General features: G+C 42.7%; 1 protein-coding gene across 3 annotated transcripts in view; it reads right to left on the reverse strand.

The window, feature by feature from the left end:
- Nbn (nibrin) overlaps positions 1–14,946 on the reverse strand; it is a 29,103-nt gene extending 14,157 nt beyond the window's left edge. The window contains exons 1-9 of one of the 3 annotated variants that reach the window (XM_057791076.1): positions 14,799–14,946; positions 11,454–11,587; positions 10,151–10,299; positions 9,671–9,830; positions 8,883–8,986; positions 6,806–6,923; positions 5,847–6,040; positions 4,276–4,373; positions 1,384–1,513 (exon numbers count right to left, since the gene is read on the reverse strand). In XM_057791076.1, coding sequence (XP_057647059.1) covers positions 1,384–1,513; positions 4,276–4,373; positions 5,847–6,040; positions 6,806–6,923; positions 8,883–8,986; positions 9,671–9,830; positions 10,151–10,299; positions 11,454–11,587; positions 14,799–14,835 — 1,124 coding nt within the window. In that variant the 5' untranslated portion in view covers positions 14,836–14,946. Of the gene's footprint in view, positions 1–1,383; positions 1,514–4,275; positions 4,374–5,846; positions 6,041–6,805; positions 6,924–8,882; positions 8,987–9,670; positions 9,831–10,150; positions 10,300–11,453; positions 11,588–13,769; positions 13,809–14,315; positions 14,670–14,798 lie in introns of those variants that run through there. The other 2 variants (XM_057791077.1, XM_057791078.1) reach the window with 2 other exon arrangements.
- Between the last annotated feature and the right edge of the window lie 356 nt (positions 14,947–15,302).

A 15,302-nucleotide genomic window follows, 5' to 3' on the forward strand; every position in this document is an offset into this window, starting at 1 on the left:
AATTACAATTCCAGTGATCTGACACACTGGACATACATGTAGGCAAAACTGTCAATGCACATAGAAATAAACTTTAAAAGAATTTAAAAAGATAGAACACTACATTCTATAATAAAGTTCATGAATGTGGTGTCTCCAAAGAGTCTGACTGCACTGTACCCACCCTTCTTATGAGACAACAAAATAATCACCATGTGGTTACGATGAAGAGCGCGGAATGGTTTGGGCACTGTGATACAGCATCAGACAGCAATGTAAGAATTACGTGAACGTAACCACTGAAACACTAAGACACTCAATGCAGTAACTACAGCAGTTAGTAGTGACAAATAGGTGTGCAACACACACAGTGCGGACCAGCTGCACAAAGGAATGCGTATCTAAGTAAGATAACGTGGTACCAGTTCTCAACCTGGGGTCAGACGACCCTTTCACAGGGTCACCTAAGACCATCAGAACACAAATATTTACACTATAATTCATAACAGTAGCAAAATTACAGTTATGAAGTAGCAGGAAACAATTTTCTGATTGGGGTCACCACACATGAGGAATTGTATCAAAGGGTCACAGCATTAGGAAGGCTGAGAGCCACTGTGCTAAGAGACCTCATCACGCTATTCAGAAGCATGAGATAAACTTGGGAATTTCTAACTCCAGTGATTTTCCACTCCATATTTTTAGTCGATGGTTTACTATGGTTAATTAAAAGTACATGTAAGGAGGGGCTACTATATTTCAAATTAATTTCAAAGTCACAAACTCTTTTTCTTTTTCAAACACATTTGAAGGAATAATAAAAATTACCCTAAGGAAATAAAAGTACAGTTAGCAGACTCAATCGGATCTGCCATACCACCGCACTCAGTCACATGCCGTCTATAGCAACTTCGATTCTGCAACAGTGGAGTTACGTAATTACAACACAGACCAACAGCTCACAGCTCCGTAAGATTTCCTTGCTGAAAGAACAGGCTAATGATCTGATGTCTCAGGGTGTTACAGGGATTGACCGTTCAAGTTATCCTTTGGATCATGTTAATAAAATCTTTTGTTAGTTTCTCTCCCCATTTGTACTGGGTATAAAGCTATGGAAAAATAAACTGGGCGATTTCAATATTCACTGGAATGCCCTCCCACACTCTTCTGTGGTTTCTGTCTTACTATTTTTCATGTGTCTTCATAGTCTTTACTAATATTTCTAAATTCCCACACCCCTACCCTGGCAAGAGGTATTTTGGTCAAGGCTGGCCAGCTAGTTTTCTCTGGCATTCCCTTCTCCCACGCTTTATCTCCAAAATGATGACTTGAGAGGGAGCAACTTCTTGGATCCGCTACTGGTTGGTACAATAACGACAATAACACGATAAGAAGGACATTTACCATGTATCTGCTTGCTCGGATTCTGTGTCAGTTACGTACGCGGTCATATTCCCTGGAGCACTTGGCATTATTTTTCCATTGACTGACAAGCCTTGGGAAAGGCTTGGTCCCGGAGTAGTTGTTTTCAATTCTGTACATCATGCAAGTGGAAAGAAAAAAAACAATCACAATCATTGTATGTAACATGGAAACAATTATAAAACCTCAAGCTGTCTTAGGGGCAAAATGAACTGCTAACTGGACAGCAAGAGGAGACCAGAGAAGTCAGCCGGGCTACGACTGCTGCCGTCACCTTGACCGGCTCGCACACTCAGTCCCTCACGCCTCGTGGGTAACATGACGGCAGGTATGTATACAACTGCTGATAAATGCTTACTAATTACAAATCAATTCATGAACACAAAGAGAAAAGGAGAATGGGAAGGAAGAGACTCTCCAGCTCTATTGGCATGAACCCATTTACACCAGAGCCAAGGCTACCTTGAGACTGTGCAGACTGTCACTGCCGTCCACGGCCTGGTTTCTGTATGAAATCATACCCTACAGAAGGCCCTGATCTGCCCATTAAAAGCCAAATGCAGGACCAGTTTGTAAAATCTCCAATTTTCTCAGCTTTGCCATCTGCTTCCCTCCCTTGGAAGACAGGGTCTCAAGGCCCATGCTGTCCTTGAACTCAGTAGTAGCTAAAGCTTTGAATTCCGGTTCCTCCTGCCTCTGCCCGGGAACGCTGCAATTTCAGACTTGAACACCTTACTTGGTGGCTTCCTAAAAAGCCTCATGATGAGCTTCAACTTTAGTAATTTCAGAGTTACAGAAGAGCTGAGCCCTCAGTTCAGGTTCCTCACATACCCAGGACCACTTACTGTTAGCCACTTCCATTCATGTAACACAGTGGGTCTCAACCTGTGGGTCGTGACCCCTTTGAGGGGTGGAGCGGCCCCTTCACGGGGTCACATATCAGATGTTTACATTATGAATCATAGCAATAGTAAAATTACAGCTATGAGGTATCAATGAAAATGATGTTATGGCTGGGGTCAGCACACATGGACAACTGCTGAAATGAATGAACCAACACTAATAACACTTAACACCATTCCTTATAAAGCTTCTGGATTATGTCTAATATTTATTTACTCTTTTTCCACCACAAGACACTTGCTCTGTTTACCAGCCGGCTTTTATAGTGTCTGTATTTACTCACTGTTGAGGGCGGAGCCCGGTACCTTATATGTGCTCCGAAGCACCCGACCTCTGAGCTGCAGTACCAGCTCTACCCTTTGCCTTTCAATCCAAAGATCCAATGACCTCTAAGGCCTTTTCACACATAAACTACAGACAAAAAAGTCTTGTTGGTTCACACTGCCAAGATAGCCTTGTAAACTAGTAACCTAAGCTAAAAAAAGTGTTCTGTAAAGGCGTCAGGAAGAGGTAAGAGCTGAAGGAGAGTCTGCAGCCAGATGGTCCAGGAGCCAGACTAAGTTTAGACGAGGCTTCTGTTCACAGTGAGAGGTGGGTGAGTATTCAGAAAAACCAGAGCGGTGATGGATGCTAGTCGGGCAGTGAGGCGTGAGCTACACTGACGCGTCTGGAGGAGAATCATCACCACCACAGATCCCCAGAGGTCTGTGCAGACATAAACCAGGGCTGTGGCTGCAGACAGGAAGGAGGAGGGTGAGTTTCCGATCTGAGAAGTGAGACACGGGATGGAAATGAGGTTGATGGAAGCTTGCAGTCTAAGCATCTCCTCATGCACGAGCTCTAGACCAGCTCTTTCCCAGATATTCACAACCAGTGGCTCGAGGTTGGTATAGAAATCAAATTTACAACCAAACAATGCACGCAGCTGCCTTGGCCACTTCCCAGAATACTGTGAGCTAAGGAATTCAAATACAGTAAAAACTACTTCTATAGTTTATACATAGTTGAGAATCTGGGCTCTAAACAGAAACAAAAGACTGATGTCACCAACAGGGGCTAGGATAAGAGAGGCTACTGACTTAGATGCAGCTGTTTCCATGTTTGTTGTTCATGTCTTCAACCAGTGATAAGTTTGATCCCCGCCCTCAGAATAGCAACAAAACAAACAGCACATGCTATTTCTAAAATGTTAGACAGATTTTTTTAATCTTATTTTTTATTTTATGGGCATTGGTGTTTGACTTGTTTGTGTGTCTATATGAAAGTGCTGGATCCCCTGGAACTGGAGTTATAGACATTTGTGAGCTGCCATGTGGGTGCTGGCAATTGAACCTGGGTCCTCTGGAAGAGCAGCAAGTGTTCTTAACAGCTGAGCATCATTCTAGCTCCCAGATTTCTAAGCGGTAGGAAAGGACAGCCTCTCCAAAAATGTGGTGATATTTAGGTATCTACACTAGTTTTCTTGTTAAAAGGATGTAGAGTAGTCTCTAGGTTGTAATCTAAGGATAAACTCTGGGAATTTCAGTCATAAACGTTGGGAAAATATTATTCATAACACAACTTTAGCAGAAGAAATCATGTGACATATTTAAAACTTCCCAAGCACTTCAAACTCTGTTCTTGGAAGCAAACCTACTTCTCTGACGCATCAGAAACAAGCAGTGCAGGGGAAAACCACAACAGCTGTGACCCAAGAGTCGGTCGGCATGGACTGTGTGGTGTGAACTCAGATTAAAGGGCTAACTTCTCTATACGTCAGTGCCTGTTCACTCACTAATGAACCAGCAACTACAGCAGCACCTAGTATTATGGCAGAACTATGTATCAACTGAGTAAATGAACGAATGTATAAATAGGTGAGTTTTGAAAGAAGGAATGGTAATACCTCACAAGCATAATAGTAAAGTACACATATAAACAAATAAATACATACATTTACAGTTTTTTTAAACAATAAAATGCCTTATTTACCTGTACAAGGCTGGCCCTGAGGATTACAGTAATTTTCTGTAGTCATAAAAATAACAGCCAATCCAATTTCTGCTTCAGGAATAGGCCTAAGACCATGTCTATGAGAAGAAAATAGTTTAAATATAGTAATATACTAAAACTAACAACTTTCATTAATAGAATATCAAGCTTGACAAATCTATTTTTCTTTCCAAAGAGACACTAAAATTCTATGGTATGAACAGACTTGAAAAGTAGATAGTTTTTTTTCTTTTTTTTTGATTTTTCGAGACAAGGTTTCTCCGTAGTTTTTGGTTCCTGTCCTGGAACTAGCTCTTGTAGACCAAGCTGGCCTGGAACTCACGGAGATCCGCCTGCCTCTGCCTCCCGAGTACTGGGATTAAAGGCGTGCGCCACCACCGCCCGGCTAGTAGATAGTATTTTTAAATTCCTCCCTAGGGCAGTACTGTGGACAGTCCCTCATCCTCCAGCAACTCAGCTACATCATCAATCGGATCAGGGCTAGAGCAGAGGAGAGGTCTTCCCAGTTCTACATTGCTATGGTAATTTTCAGAATGAGCACACAGTACTATCTAGAAAGACAACAGAACAGAACTTCATATAGAAATTTACAACTACACTGACCCCATAGAAAGGCAGCAAGAAGGTGGGGGCTTCAATCCCCATCCATAAGCTCACCTCCAGCTAACATAAGGTTAGGACACTAGTTATATGAGTTTCTGGCTGTGCCGCACTGACCAGCCTCACTCAGCAACTCCAGTGATTCCCCCCCTCCCACTGAGAGTTCTGGGCTGGCACAGACCACTTCACGCAGGAGTCTTATGGGGACTCTTATCTGCTATATTCTACAATATGAATGATTTTATGAAACAGAATTCTTAGTATAATTTTAAAAAATGTTACATAGATACTGTAATAAATCGTAAGCTACAAAGCACCTTTAAAAACTCAATGAAGAGTTGTTTCAAATGGTTGTGGTAGTTTGAATTATGTGACATGTTTTCTGAATTTAGAATTCTACTGCACTATGATTATAACAATATTGCAGTGAAAATAAGATTTTAGCACCCCAAGAGATGTCTTAGCAGTTAAGACCATCCTTCCCTCTACTCTCTCCATGCAATTAGGGCAGGATTAGCTACAACTGGCTGGAGGGGGTGGCTACTCAGCTGAGGGTCCAGTGAACCTCCCCATACCTCCTTCTATGAGTAAAGACCAGCAGCTATAGTGTGGTGTGGTAGCACATGTTTTTAATCTCAGCACTCTGGAGACAAAGCTCTTTGAGTCTGAGGTCAGACAGCCAGAGCTATATATAGCTATATAGCCAGACCCTGTCTCAAAATAAAACAAAATGCAAGAAAAATTTAAAAAAGAAAAAAGGGGAAAAAAAAAAACGAAGCAAATTCTATAAATTCTATTCAAGGAGCAAAAGGCAAAAAATACCTAGATAAGATTATAAAGATATTCCACCCTCTAGCATCCCAAATAACAAACCTTGTAGACACAGTTACATTAACTGGGCTGTATATAAATGTACCAGCATTCCTAACCAGTGAAGAATGATGACGTACCTTTGAAGCACATCCATTACCAAATGAACCCATTTTTTCTGGGAGTCAGTAATTATGATTTGTGTATTTGTTATTCCTATGTCGACAACACAAGTTCCAGGAGCCGAAAAGAAACTCTCTTCCTCTTCATTTTCTTCTGCCATCAGCCTGGCTTCCCCGCCTCCAAAAACAACTGCTGAACTTAATTTCTTATGCTGGAAACAGAAGAAGCATTGAACCAGCCAAGGGTCAGCTGCAGTGAGGCTTCAGAGCACATTCTCACTAGGTACAAATTGGACTTTGGAATTCAAAGACAGAAATTCATCCTACTTCCCAGTGGCAATCTGAGCTTCCACTCTGGAAAGCTGGCTCAGCACCCTGTCTCTAGCCCACACATCTCTATGGTTTTCTCATCACGTAGCTCACCGAGGGCTGGCTCACCTGCATGATTTTGCCACTGCATCATAAACTCCTGAAATTCACTTTTTGGAACACAAAAGACATTGCACACATGTTCTCTTAGTTAAACCAACAAGGACTTACAAGTTTTCTGTCCTTCCCACTACAGCACTCACACCAACTACACGGGCCAATTAGGCAGTGTTTGGAGACACACAAGTCAGATACACGCGCAAGCAGGCTACAGTGCGCACGCAGCTCCTTATCTTATTTCACACATCGACATAAAACCCACAAATAAAAAGCCCTAACAGCTGTCAATAAAAATACTAGTGTGGTGGCTGGACAGATACCTGAGTGACTCACTGAATGCTCTTGCGAAGGACCTGGTTCAGTTTACAGTACCCACACGGTGGTAACTATAACTGTCTAACTCTAGTTCCAGGGCATGACGCCCTTGTCTGACCTCCCCGGGTACAAGGCATGCATGAGATGCACATGCAGACAAAACACCCATACACAAAAAAATAAATACACTTTAAAAAAAAAAGAAAACTAATGTATCCAAGCTTTAAAATTACCTGTTTGGCATTTAAAAATACAAATGTCTTCCCTTTGAAGATTTGTTTTCTTTCCTGTCTTCCTGACAGATCAACACTTTTACTTCCGATAGCTGGTTCATCAATGGGTGGGTAAAAACTGTAAGAATAATTAAAGTATACTCTAATTATATGCTCTTCTGTATGTTTACTATTGAATTTGTGAATCAGGTGACTGCCTGGAACCAAAAAGGTTTAATTTCACTATGACTTGAGCCAGGCACAAGGATCTATGTCTTTATCCCCAGGAAGCAGAAACAGAGGATCAGGGCAAGTTCAGGGCTAGCCTGATCTACACGATGAGCTAGAGTAACCGAGAGTACACAGTACATGAGTGACTTGCCAGGGCAACACAGTGAGATCCTGTCATTACAAAAAAATAAAAAGGCAAAAAACCCAAAAAAAAGCAAACAAAAACCACTATTTTCAGGGGTTTTGTTTGTATTTTCTCAGTAAAGCTTTATCTGAAACAAAAATATCAAAGGTATCTAAATGCCTTTTCCTAAAATAAGATACGGTTGCATGTATTCTAGCAAAATGCCTCTGTATTTTCTTAACTACACCAAGGGAGATGACCGCAACAAGACACACGTTAAGCAAGAATGAAGCTACAGGTTGTTTTTGGCCGACCTCTTCTTACCCTAAGGCCTGGAGAGGGTAAGGAGGGGTGCATGTGTGAACCCACATGCTAGGGACCAGCAAGCATACTCCACCTCGTCTCCCACGCTCTCACTGCAAACATTACAGAGCCATTTCTGTGTCTCTGCACAGCCGGCAAATTACATATGAACGCCAGAGATCCGTGGAGACTCTCCCAACAGTAAGACTTGTTTGAAATAAAATAATCGAGACATGTCACAACGTGAGAGTTCTGTACACACTGAACGGAAACTCCCTCCTCTTTTACTTATGTTCAGACACACACAATGTAGACTCTCCTGCCTGAATACACAGGATACACTTCAACAGTTTTTACAACACCAAGTCTTCTAGAAACGACTTCATCTGTCCCAGTACATCAGGTACATGAGGTGGTGACTTTTCTACCCCATTTCGGGATAATTTGCAAGATGCAGGTGTAACTGCACTGAACAGGACAGCACTTGAGGTGTAATAACACCAAAGCATGCCCTAATTTAAATTCAGAGCTAGTCATATTTTTCCAGAACTAAAAGAAGCGTTTATGACATAAAGAGTCACTATAGTTCATTATCTCTTTTATATTCATTTTTATTAATAATGTTTTTAAAAAATTTATGTTTAAGAGAGTTTGCTTACATATGTATATGTTGGTATACTATGTGTAGACCTCAACTAGAGCTACAGACAGTTGTGAATTCACTATCTAGTTGCTGGAACGAAACCTATGAAAAAAGGTCACCCATCTTCATCGATCACAATTTATATTACTACAGAGTATCACTACACAACATATAAATTTCCTAAGGTGGTTGTTCAGAACTGACAGAATATGAAAAGCATAGAAAGTAAGACTATGAATCTACTCAGATATTTGAGAGTCAACAACGACAAACATTTCTTTTTGGCAAGTGCTTTCATCAGACAGCCTGCTCGGACCTTAACGCGGTGCGCGATTACGCTTCTAACTACCAAGCTGGAAAGCACAAGTCACCCCATACTCAGTTGACAGGGTTTCACCACGCAGACTGGCTGGGAATTTGCTACCCTTCTGCTATAGTGTCCGGCCGATGCTGGGGCTACCAGCAAGAGCCTCCTCACCCAGCTTAGCAGCATGTTTGAAAAGAGGTAATGAAGAAAAGAAGCTCTGGTCTCTGTGACTTCAGGAGTCTTGTTGTACAACAAAGCTTTCAAGTTTCTTCTCTGATGACGTCATGACTGTCATGTGTGCTCTCCTGACCACACTTCAGGGTCATTCATTGCCCTTACACTTTGATATTTAAAAATAATAATTATATAAGTGTCAATAATAGCACTTACATAAGATTTGTGAAAATATCTGATATGTAATTAATATAAATAAAAGCAATGCCTACTTATTTCTATGCTATATTTTATCAAATTTAACATAGTTATATACCTTTCAATTTCTGGAGGTTGTTTCTTGGACTCAACTGCTTTGAGAAATTCAGAAAAGTATTCTGGCTTTACAATTGGACGTCCACATATGAGGGCACATATAGTCTAAAACAGAAAATCACATGTAACTATAAATACATATATTCATACAATAGCTTACTTAAAAGGAAGCCGTAGGTTATAAACTACAAAGAGGAGGTTCTATGTTTTCGTAAAGCCACCTTTTCCTATCAAAGTCCTGATTTTATAAAGGAGACACCATCTAATGCAGAAGTCAGCACTAGGTCACACCTTAGGTTAGTACGTAATAAGCAGGCACATTTACGAAGCCCTCCGTCACTGCCGTGACTCTGTGCTGGCGGGACTCACTGAGGTAATACTGAACTATGCGAACTCTCTAGTCTTTGTGAGCAGACTCTTCCGTAAGAACAGTGTGAGGCATGGGTGGTGAGGGCAGGAGGAAGGGGACCTGACAAGGAGACGTGAGCTGCTGACCTTCTAGAGTGGCAAGCACTTCAGTCTGTTTTCAACTGCATGCAGGATCTACGCAATCAAATGAATTTCACGGTAAAGGACAACATAAAAACCTTTCTAAAATACCAAATCAAACTCTGAAATATTATTCAGTGTGCTTTTGCTTCTGAGACAACAAACAATGAAAAGCCACGCAAGCCTAAATATGAACAATGGGGTGGACATACATGAGTCTATAGCTGTTCTGACAACAGTATGTCACTTCGGTGAGCTCGAGCCGACAGAACTGATCTCACACAAAGATCTCCAACCTACTTTAATGGTGACTTTAACTGATGCCATGACAAGGTGAGTGCATTCTTCTGTCCAGCTATTTGTAGTGAGTCCTCCGAGCTGTAATACAGCTTGATTTAAATCAGTTTTCCCAGGGATGTCTAAACAAGAAGAGCACACAACCAAAGGCTCGTACTCCACTCTGCAAAGAAAAATAAGTTACATAAGGTTAGATTATAATTCAAGGGACAGCAACTTACAGGATTCAAAAATATCAGTCATTTTAATTTTAATGCATTTTTTCCTAAGAAACTATCATTTCTTAAGTCTTAAATCCTAATGAAGAAAAAGCAATGACCAAAAATTACATGTCACCTATGAGACTCAAACAATTGACCTACCCTACAACTATGAGCCCACACCAACTCATCCAGTGATGGCAGTTTAATTCATCATCCACAAAACCTCTTCTAGAATTTCAAATAAAGCTGTGACTTTCACATCAGCTTTGGAAGTTCTTACCTGAATTTGCTTTCAAACACCCCAAAGGTAACTCTGTCTCCTGTCTTCAAAGTGCAGGGAAAGCCATTCTGCATTTTTTCCTCATTAACAAAGGTTCCATATTTTGAATTATCTTTTATTGTTAATGTAGGAATTTCATCTGTTTGACTCTGGAAAAAAAATCAACAAATGATTTAAAGTCTTTAACTACTTCGTAATTACAGGGCAGAGCTCACAAGATCTGTAACTTTCTGGTTAACCAAAAACTAAGTAGATGGGGCTGTCTTCAAGGAATGATCACTGAACTAGCAATTCTTATTTTCCCTAAGATTGCTTCTTAAAGCCAAGAAGTACTAACAGTGTGTATTTCCATAGCCACTCAGTTCATTCTCCTGAGGCTTTGTTTGTTTGGTATAGTCTGTTTTGTGTTTAAAAGACGGGGGTGTATCCTCCCCTGTAATTTTTTTTAAATACTATCAAAATTGTACCATTAAAAAGTAACCCAATGACAATGTAAGGCTAAAGGCTAGAGTTTCTGGCTGAATGTAAGTCTTTTACTTTTTTCTAGAAGCGTTTCAATAATAAACATTTTCTCTACTCCTAGAAGAACAGACTTAAAACCTGAATTTCTGAGCAGCTGTATTTACACATAAAACAGTGGCTTTTCTTAGGCTACAAACACAAACATAAGTCCCGACAGTCAGGTAAACCCACTTCCACACCTGTGGGTGTGATAAAACACACCCAGAGCACAAGACAGTTACTTTCCCTAGTAAAACATATCAATCTCCACCCTGAAATGCATGAAGGCTGTGTTCCCAGAACTGGCACACAACCAAGGCGAATCACTTGGTAAAGGCCCTACGGTTGGATCTGAGCGTCTTCCAAAGACCCATGTGCTAAAGGCTTAGCTGCCACTGGTGGGGCCGGGGAAGGAAGCTGGGTCTGTGAAAGTGTGCACTGGACAGAGTTCTCAGACTCCACCTTTGCCCAGCTTGCTTATTGGCTGCCAGCAGGAAAGCAGCCTCCATGGCGTATTCCGTGATGTACGGCATGGACCACATATCAAATACGACGTGGCAAAGAGATCACAGATGGAAATCCTGAGACACAGTGGACCTTCAGCATTTCATCACCACGAGAAAAGACAAACCCAATGTTTCCTAACGCCTTTTCTGAATTTCAAAATCTCCTAAAGAAAAGGAAACTATTCTAATAGAATCACTGCTGCTTATGTGTGGGTTCTCCTGCTGTTTTCATTTTACCCAGACAGACAGGATTTCTAATCTGCTTACAAGACAGTAAAATAGAGCCAGCAGCATACCAAGCCGGCTGCAGGGAAGTTTACTCTTAGCGCAGCATGGCTCCGACTGATCGACTGATCGTTCTCTATTAGAATGGCACAGTTTTTCCTTCCAACGATGTACTCTACACCAGCCAAAAGTCTGCATGGTTCTCCTGAAGAAAAACAAAAATCAACAAATTTAAGGTACACACACACACGTTTTCAAGGTACGTGACAAAATGTATAGGTATTACAAATAAATCACACTTCTGCTATATAATTGCTAAGCAACTGAGCATAATATATTACATACATATATGCATACACATCAAATTGTTTTTTTTAAATTGTTTTCCTGGGTTTACTTCACGCGTTTTGCCTGTCTGAATGAGTGCATATCACATACTGGGGCCCCTGCAAGCTCCGCAGCTGGCAGCAGAGGATCCACAGAGAGCCAAGAATAAAACTCAGTGCACATGACTTAGTTACCCAGTGCTGGTTCAAATGTCTGGAGCCTGACACCAGGCAGTTTATTTTATCCATATTTAGGCACAGCACAATTTTAGGAAAATGTTTCCTGGTAACAAATTAGTCCAGGGTATACAACAAAGCTTAAGACAAGTTTGCACTGAAACTCTTTACAAAGTGCATATGGCTTTCTCCACAAAGATGAGTTCACTTAACTCAGGGACTGTTCAAGAGAAGGGTCTATCTAGGGAGAATGAATGACTAAAGTAACCATAACATCTGGGGGAGTCCGGACTGGCCCTAAGATAACACAGAGGTCACACAGGCCGTACACGTGACATCTCCCATAAGGGTTGTTTGATGGACTGGAAAGCAATGCTTAGCATTGGGGAAAATTCTGAGATAAACAAACGTGATAGTCTGGGGGACTTGGGTGAAGCCTGGCCCTGCAGAAGGCGAAAGATCACCAGTGGTGACTACATCCTTTCCCACATTCCAGGTGGCAGACAGGCAAACATCTCCTTCTTCTGAGGAGACAAGCCGTGCATTTAACGTCCCTGGTTTCCCTAGTGCGTGTCTGTGTGCACAAGGACCTCTTACCCTCTCAATCACATACATGCTTGGCGCTCCTGTCAATCATAAGATCCTCAGGATCTGGAGTTAGAGATGGTCATGAGCCACCATGTGGATGCTGGGAACTGAACCTGGGTTCTTTGCAAGAGCAGCGGAAGGTCTTAGCTGCTGGGCCATCTCTCTAACCCCATCTGATTTTTTTCTAATAAATCTTCACTGAAGGATACATAATGTTATCTAAATACACAGAAGCCTTTATCATTTTGCAAATACTGAATACTCCCTCCAACATAACATAAATTTAGTGTACTATAAAACAAATTCATACTACTGATTTTGGAGTTGATTAACTGATCTTAAAACTTCACTAGGAAAATATCATAAAAATAAAGCAGGACAGGGACAAGTCTGTTCGACTTTAAACCTAGCACAAAGGAGGCAGAGTCTGACAGATCTCTGTGCGTTTAAAGTCAGGCAGCTGATATAGTTGAGACCCTTTCCTAATCAAAAATAGGGGGGAGGGCTAGTAAGAAAAAAGATTATCAAAAATACTTTATTTTATTACGTATATGAGCACTCGCCTGAATGTCTGTCTGTGTAGCATGTGTATACAGTACTCACAGAGGCCATGGGATGGTGTCAATGATAGACTGTTCAATCAAACACAGATCTTCAGGAAGGGCTGAAATTTAATCCTATTAAAGGAATCTGCCCTACCGCATTGCAAAATATGACAAAAAGCTATAAATAGTAATTAAAAGATGTTTCAATGGACCAGGAAAAAAAACAACACAGATTGGTATAATTAAGATCAGATTAGATGCATTTGACTACACATTTAGGAGATTTCTGCTTTACTGTTAGCAGTAGTATTTCAAATCAGCATGAGTTTGAAGCCAGTCTGATCTACAAAGTGAGTTCTAGGACAGCCAGGGCTGTCACACAGAGAAACTCTATGGGGGGGGGGATTAAAAACCAACCAACAAACAAAACAGTTGTAATCTCTAAATGCTGGAGTAATAGCATGTGGGAATTGGGAGCATGGGCTTCTCAGAGAACGGTGGCATATTATCACAACTAAACAAACAGGAACCGTCCAGTAGGACCCTGGCATCCGTCCTAAACAGCCCGAGTTAAATCTTGTCAATGAGATTTGGGTTCGTTTTATTTTGTTTTGGGGAGGAAGTCTCAGTATGTTGCCCAGGCTGTCCTCAAACTCAATCTATTCCAGCCTTAGCTTCCGGGAATTGGGAACTACAGCCCACAAACACATTTTTCTAACAGGTGGCGAGGTTATCAGCCAGTCACACCAACCTATCAAGAGGGCAGCCTTAGGCCTCCTTATCCACCCAAGTAGGGCGACTGCTGAAGTCAAATTCAGTGAAGGTGTTTTTCTAAGTTATGTCCATTTTCTGTCTACAAACTATTGCTTGACCAAGGTGCTGTGTGGAGTTCCGTGAAGCTCTGCGGGTCAAGGCCTCAAACTTGAATGTGTCCGGTTGTTTATCTGTTTTGAGACGCGATCTTTTGCAGCTCAGCAGCCCTAACTCTGTAGCTGAGAACAGAGAACCTTTAACTCCCGATCCTCCTTCCTCCACCTCCCAAATATGGGATTGCAGGCCTGCGCCACCGCGTCCAGAAAATTCCTGTCATCTCACAGAAACCCACAGACCCAGCTAGGCTCAGGCTAACTACTCAGAGTCCTGCTCGCTCACCCACATAAATTTGTGTTCTATCTTTGCAAGGCGGCCAACGCACAGGGACCATCCTTCTGCCTGTGTATTTCCCTTTATGCTGTCAGCAAACTTCCTCCTCACTAACTTCCCTGTTAACAAAATCCAACCGCGGGCAAGCGCTCACCTTTCCGTCAACTAATAATGACTATATATGGCGACAACCACTTAGCACACGATAACATTTTCGCTGCGCAAAAATGGGCGGGTGGGGGACTTTTTTCCCGTAGTTCTGAGAGTCTGGGGTGCAATGATGAAGTAAAACTTTAAAGCGGTCCCGGGGCGTCACGTGATTTCCACAGCGTGCTCCCGACGGGTCTTCGGTCCCCACCCTTGCGTTTCCCGTCAGGGCTTCCGTTCCGCCCCCGGTTGGCAGCCGGGCTGGAGCGGATCTCACCGGGCAGCGCACACTGCACCGCCCGGCCCACTCGGGGCGCCCTGCCCGGATTCCAGCGCTCAGCTCTCAGCGGCCGGCCGGGAGGGGTCCCCGAGTCCCCGGAGCCTCGCCGCCACCGGAAGGCGAGCCGACGGACCGGAAGTGGCCCCGGCGCGGCCCTCCGCCCCCAACTCCCTGCAGCAGCTCCCGGGAAGAGCTTCCCCCGCCGCTTACCTGCAGCTGCGCTAGCGGCGGGGAGCAGCTTCCACATGGGTCCTGCGCCTCGGAGCCGCGCCACGCCAACCGCGGCTGTCCGGCGTGCGCGGCCACCGAGCTGCAGCGGCGCGGGCTCCGGGACGTGCGCGCTCCCAGGATTCCGCCAAGTTCCTCGGAGGCGCGGGAAGGAGGCGCGAGTGCGCCGCCCGCGCCGCGCGCCACCTGCTGGTCGCCGAGAGCAGTGCAGCGCGGAAAGTGTCCCGTTAAAAGGGTGTGATTGTGACGCCCTAATCCACAAACTATAGCAGTGTTTAAAAATCTCCGAAGAAACGCGAATTTTAAGTTAGTGTCATTAAAGTACTGGTTGGTTATATTCTTTCTCTGTATTTAAAATGTCTTTATTCGCATCATTTGTGGGAGGATCGGTTAAAATGAAGACCTCATGCCAAAGCCAACTTTTTGTTTAACTTTTTTCAGTGCACATTATGCCAGAAACATATTTTTGTGTCTTTACACAATGTC

The sequence above is a fragment of the Chionomys nivalis genome, chromosome 16 (genome assembly GCF_950005125.1).
Source record: "Chionomys nivalis chromosome 16, mChiNiv1.1, whole genome shotgun sequence".
NCBI lineage: Eukaryota > Metazoa > Chordata > Mammalia > Rodentia > Cricetidae > Chionomys > Chionomys nivalis.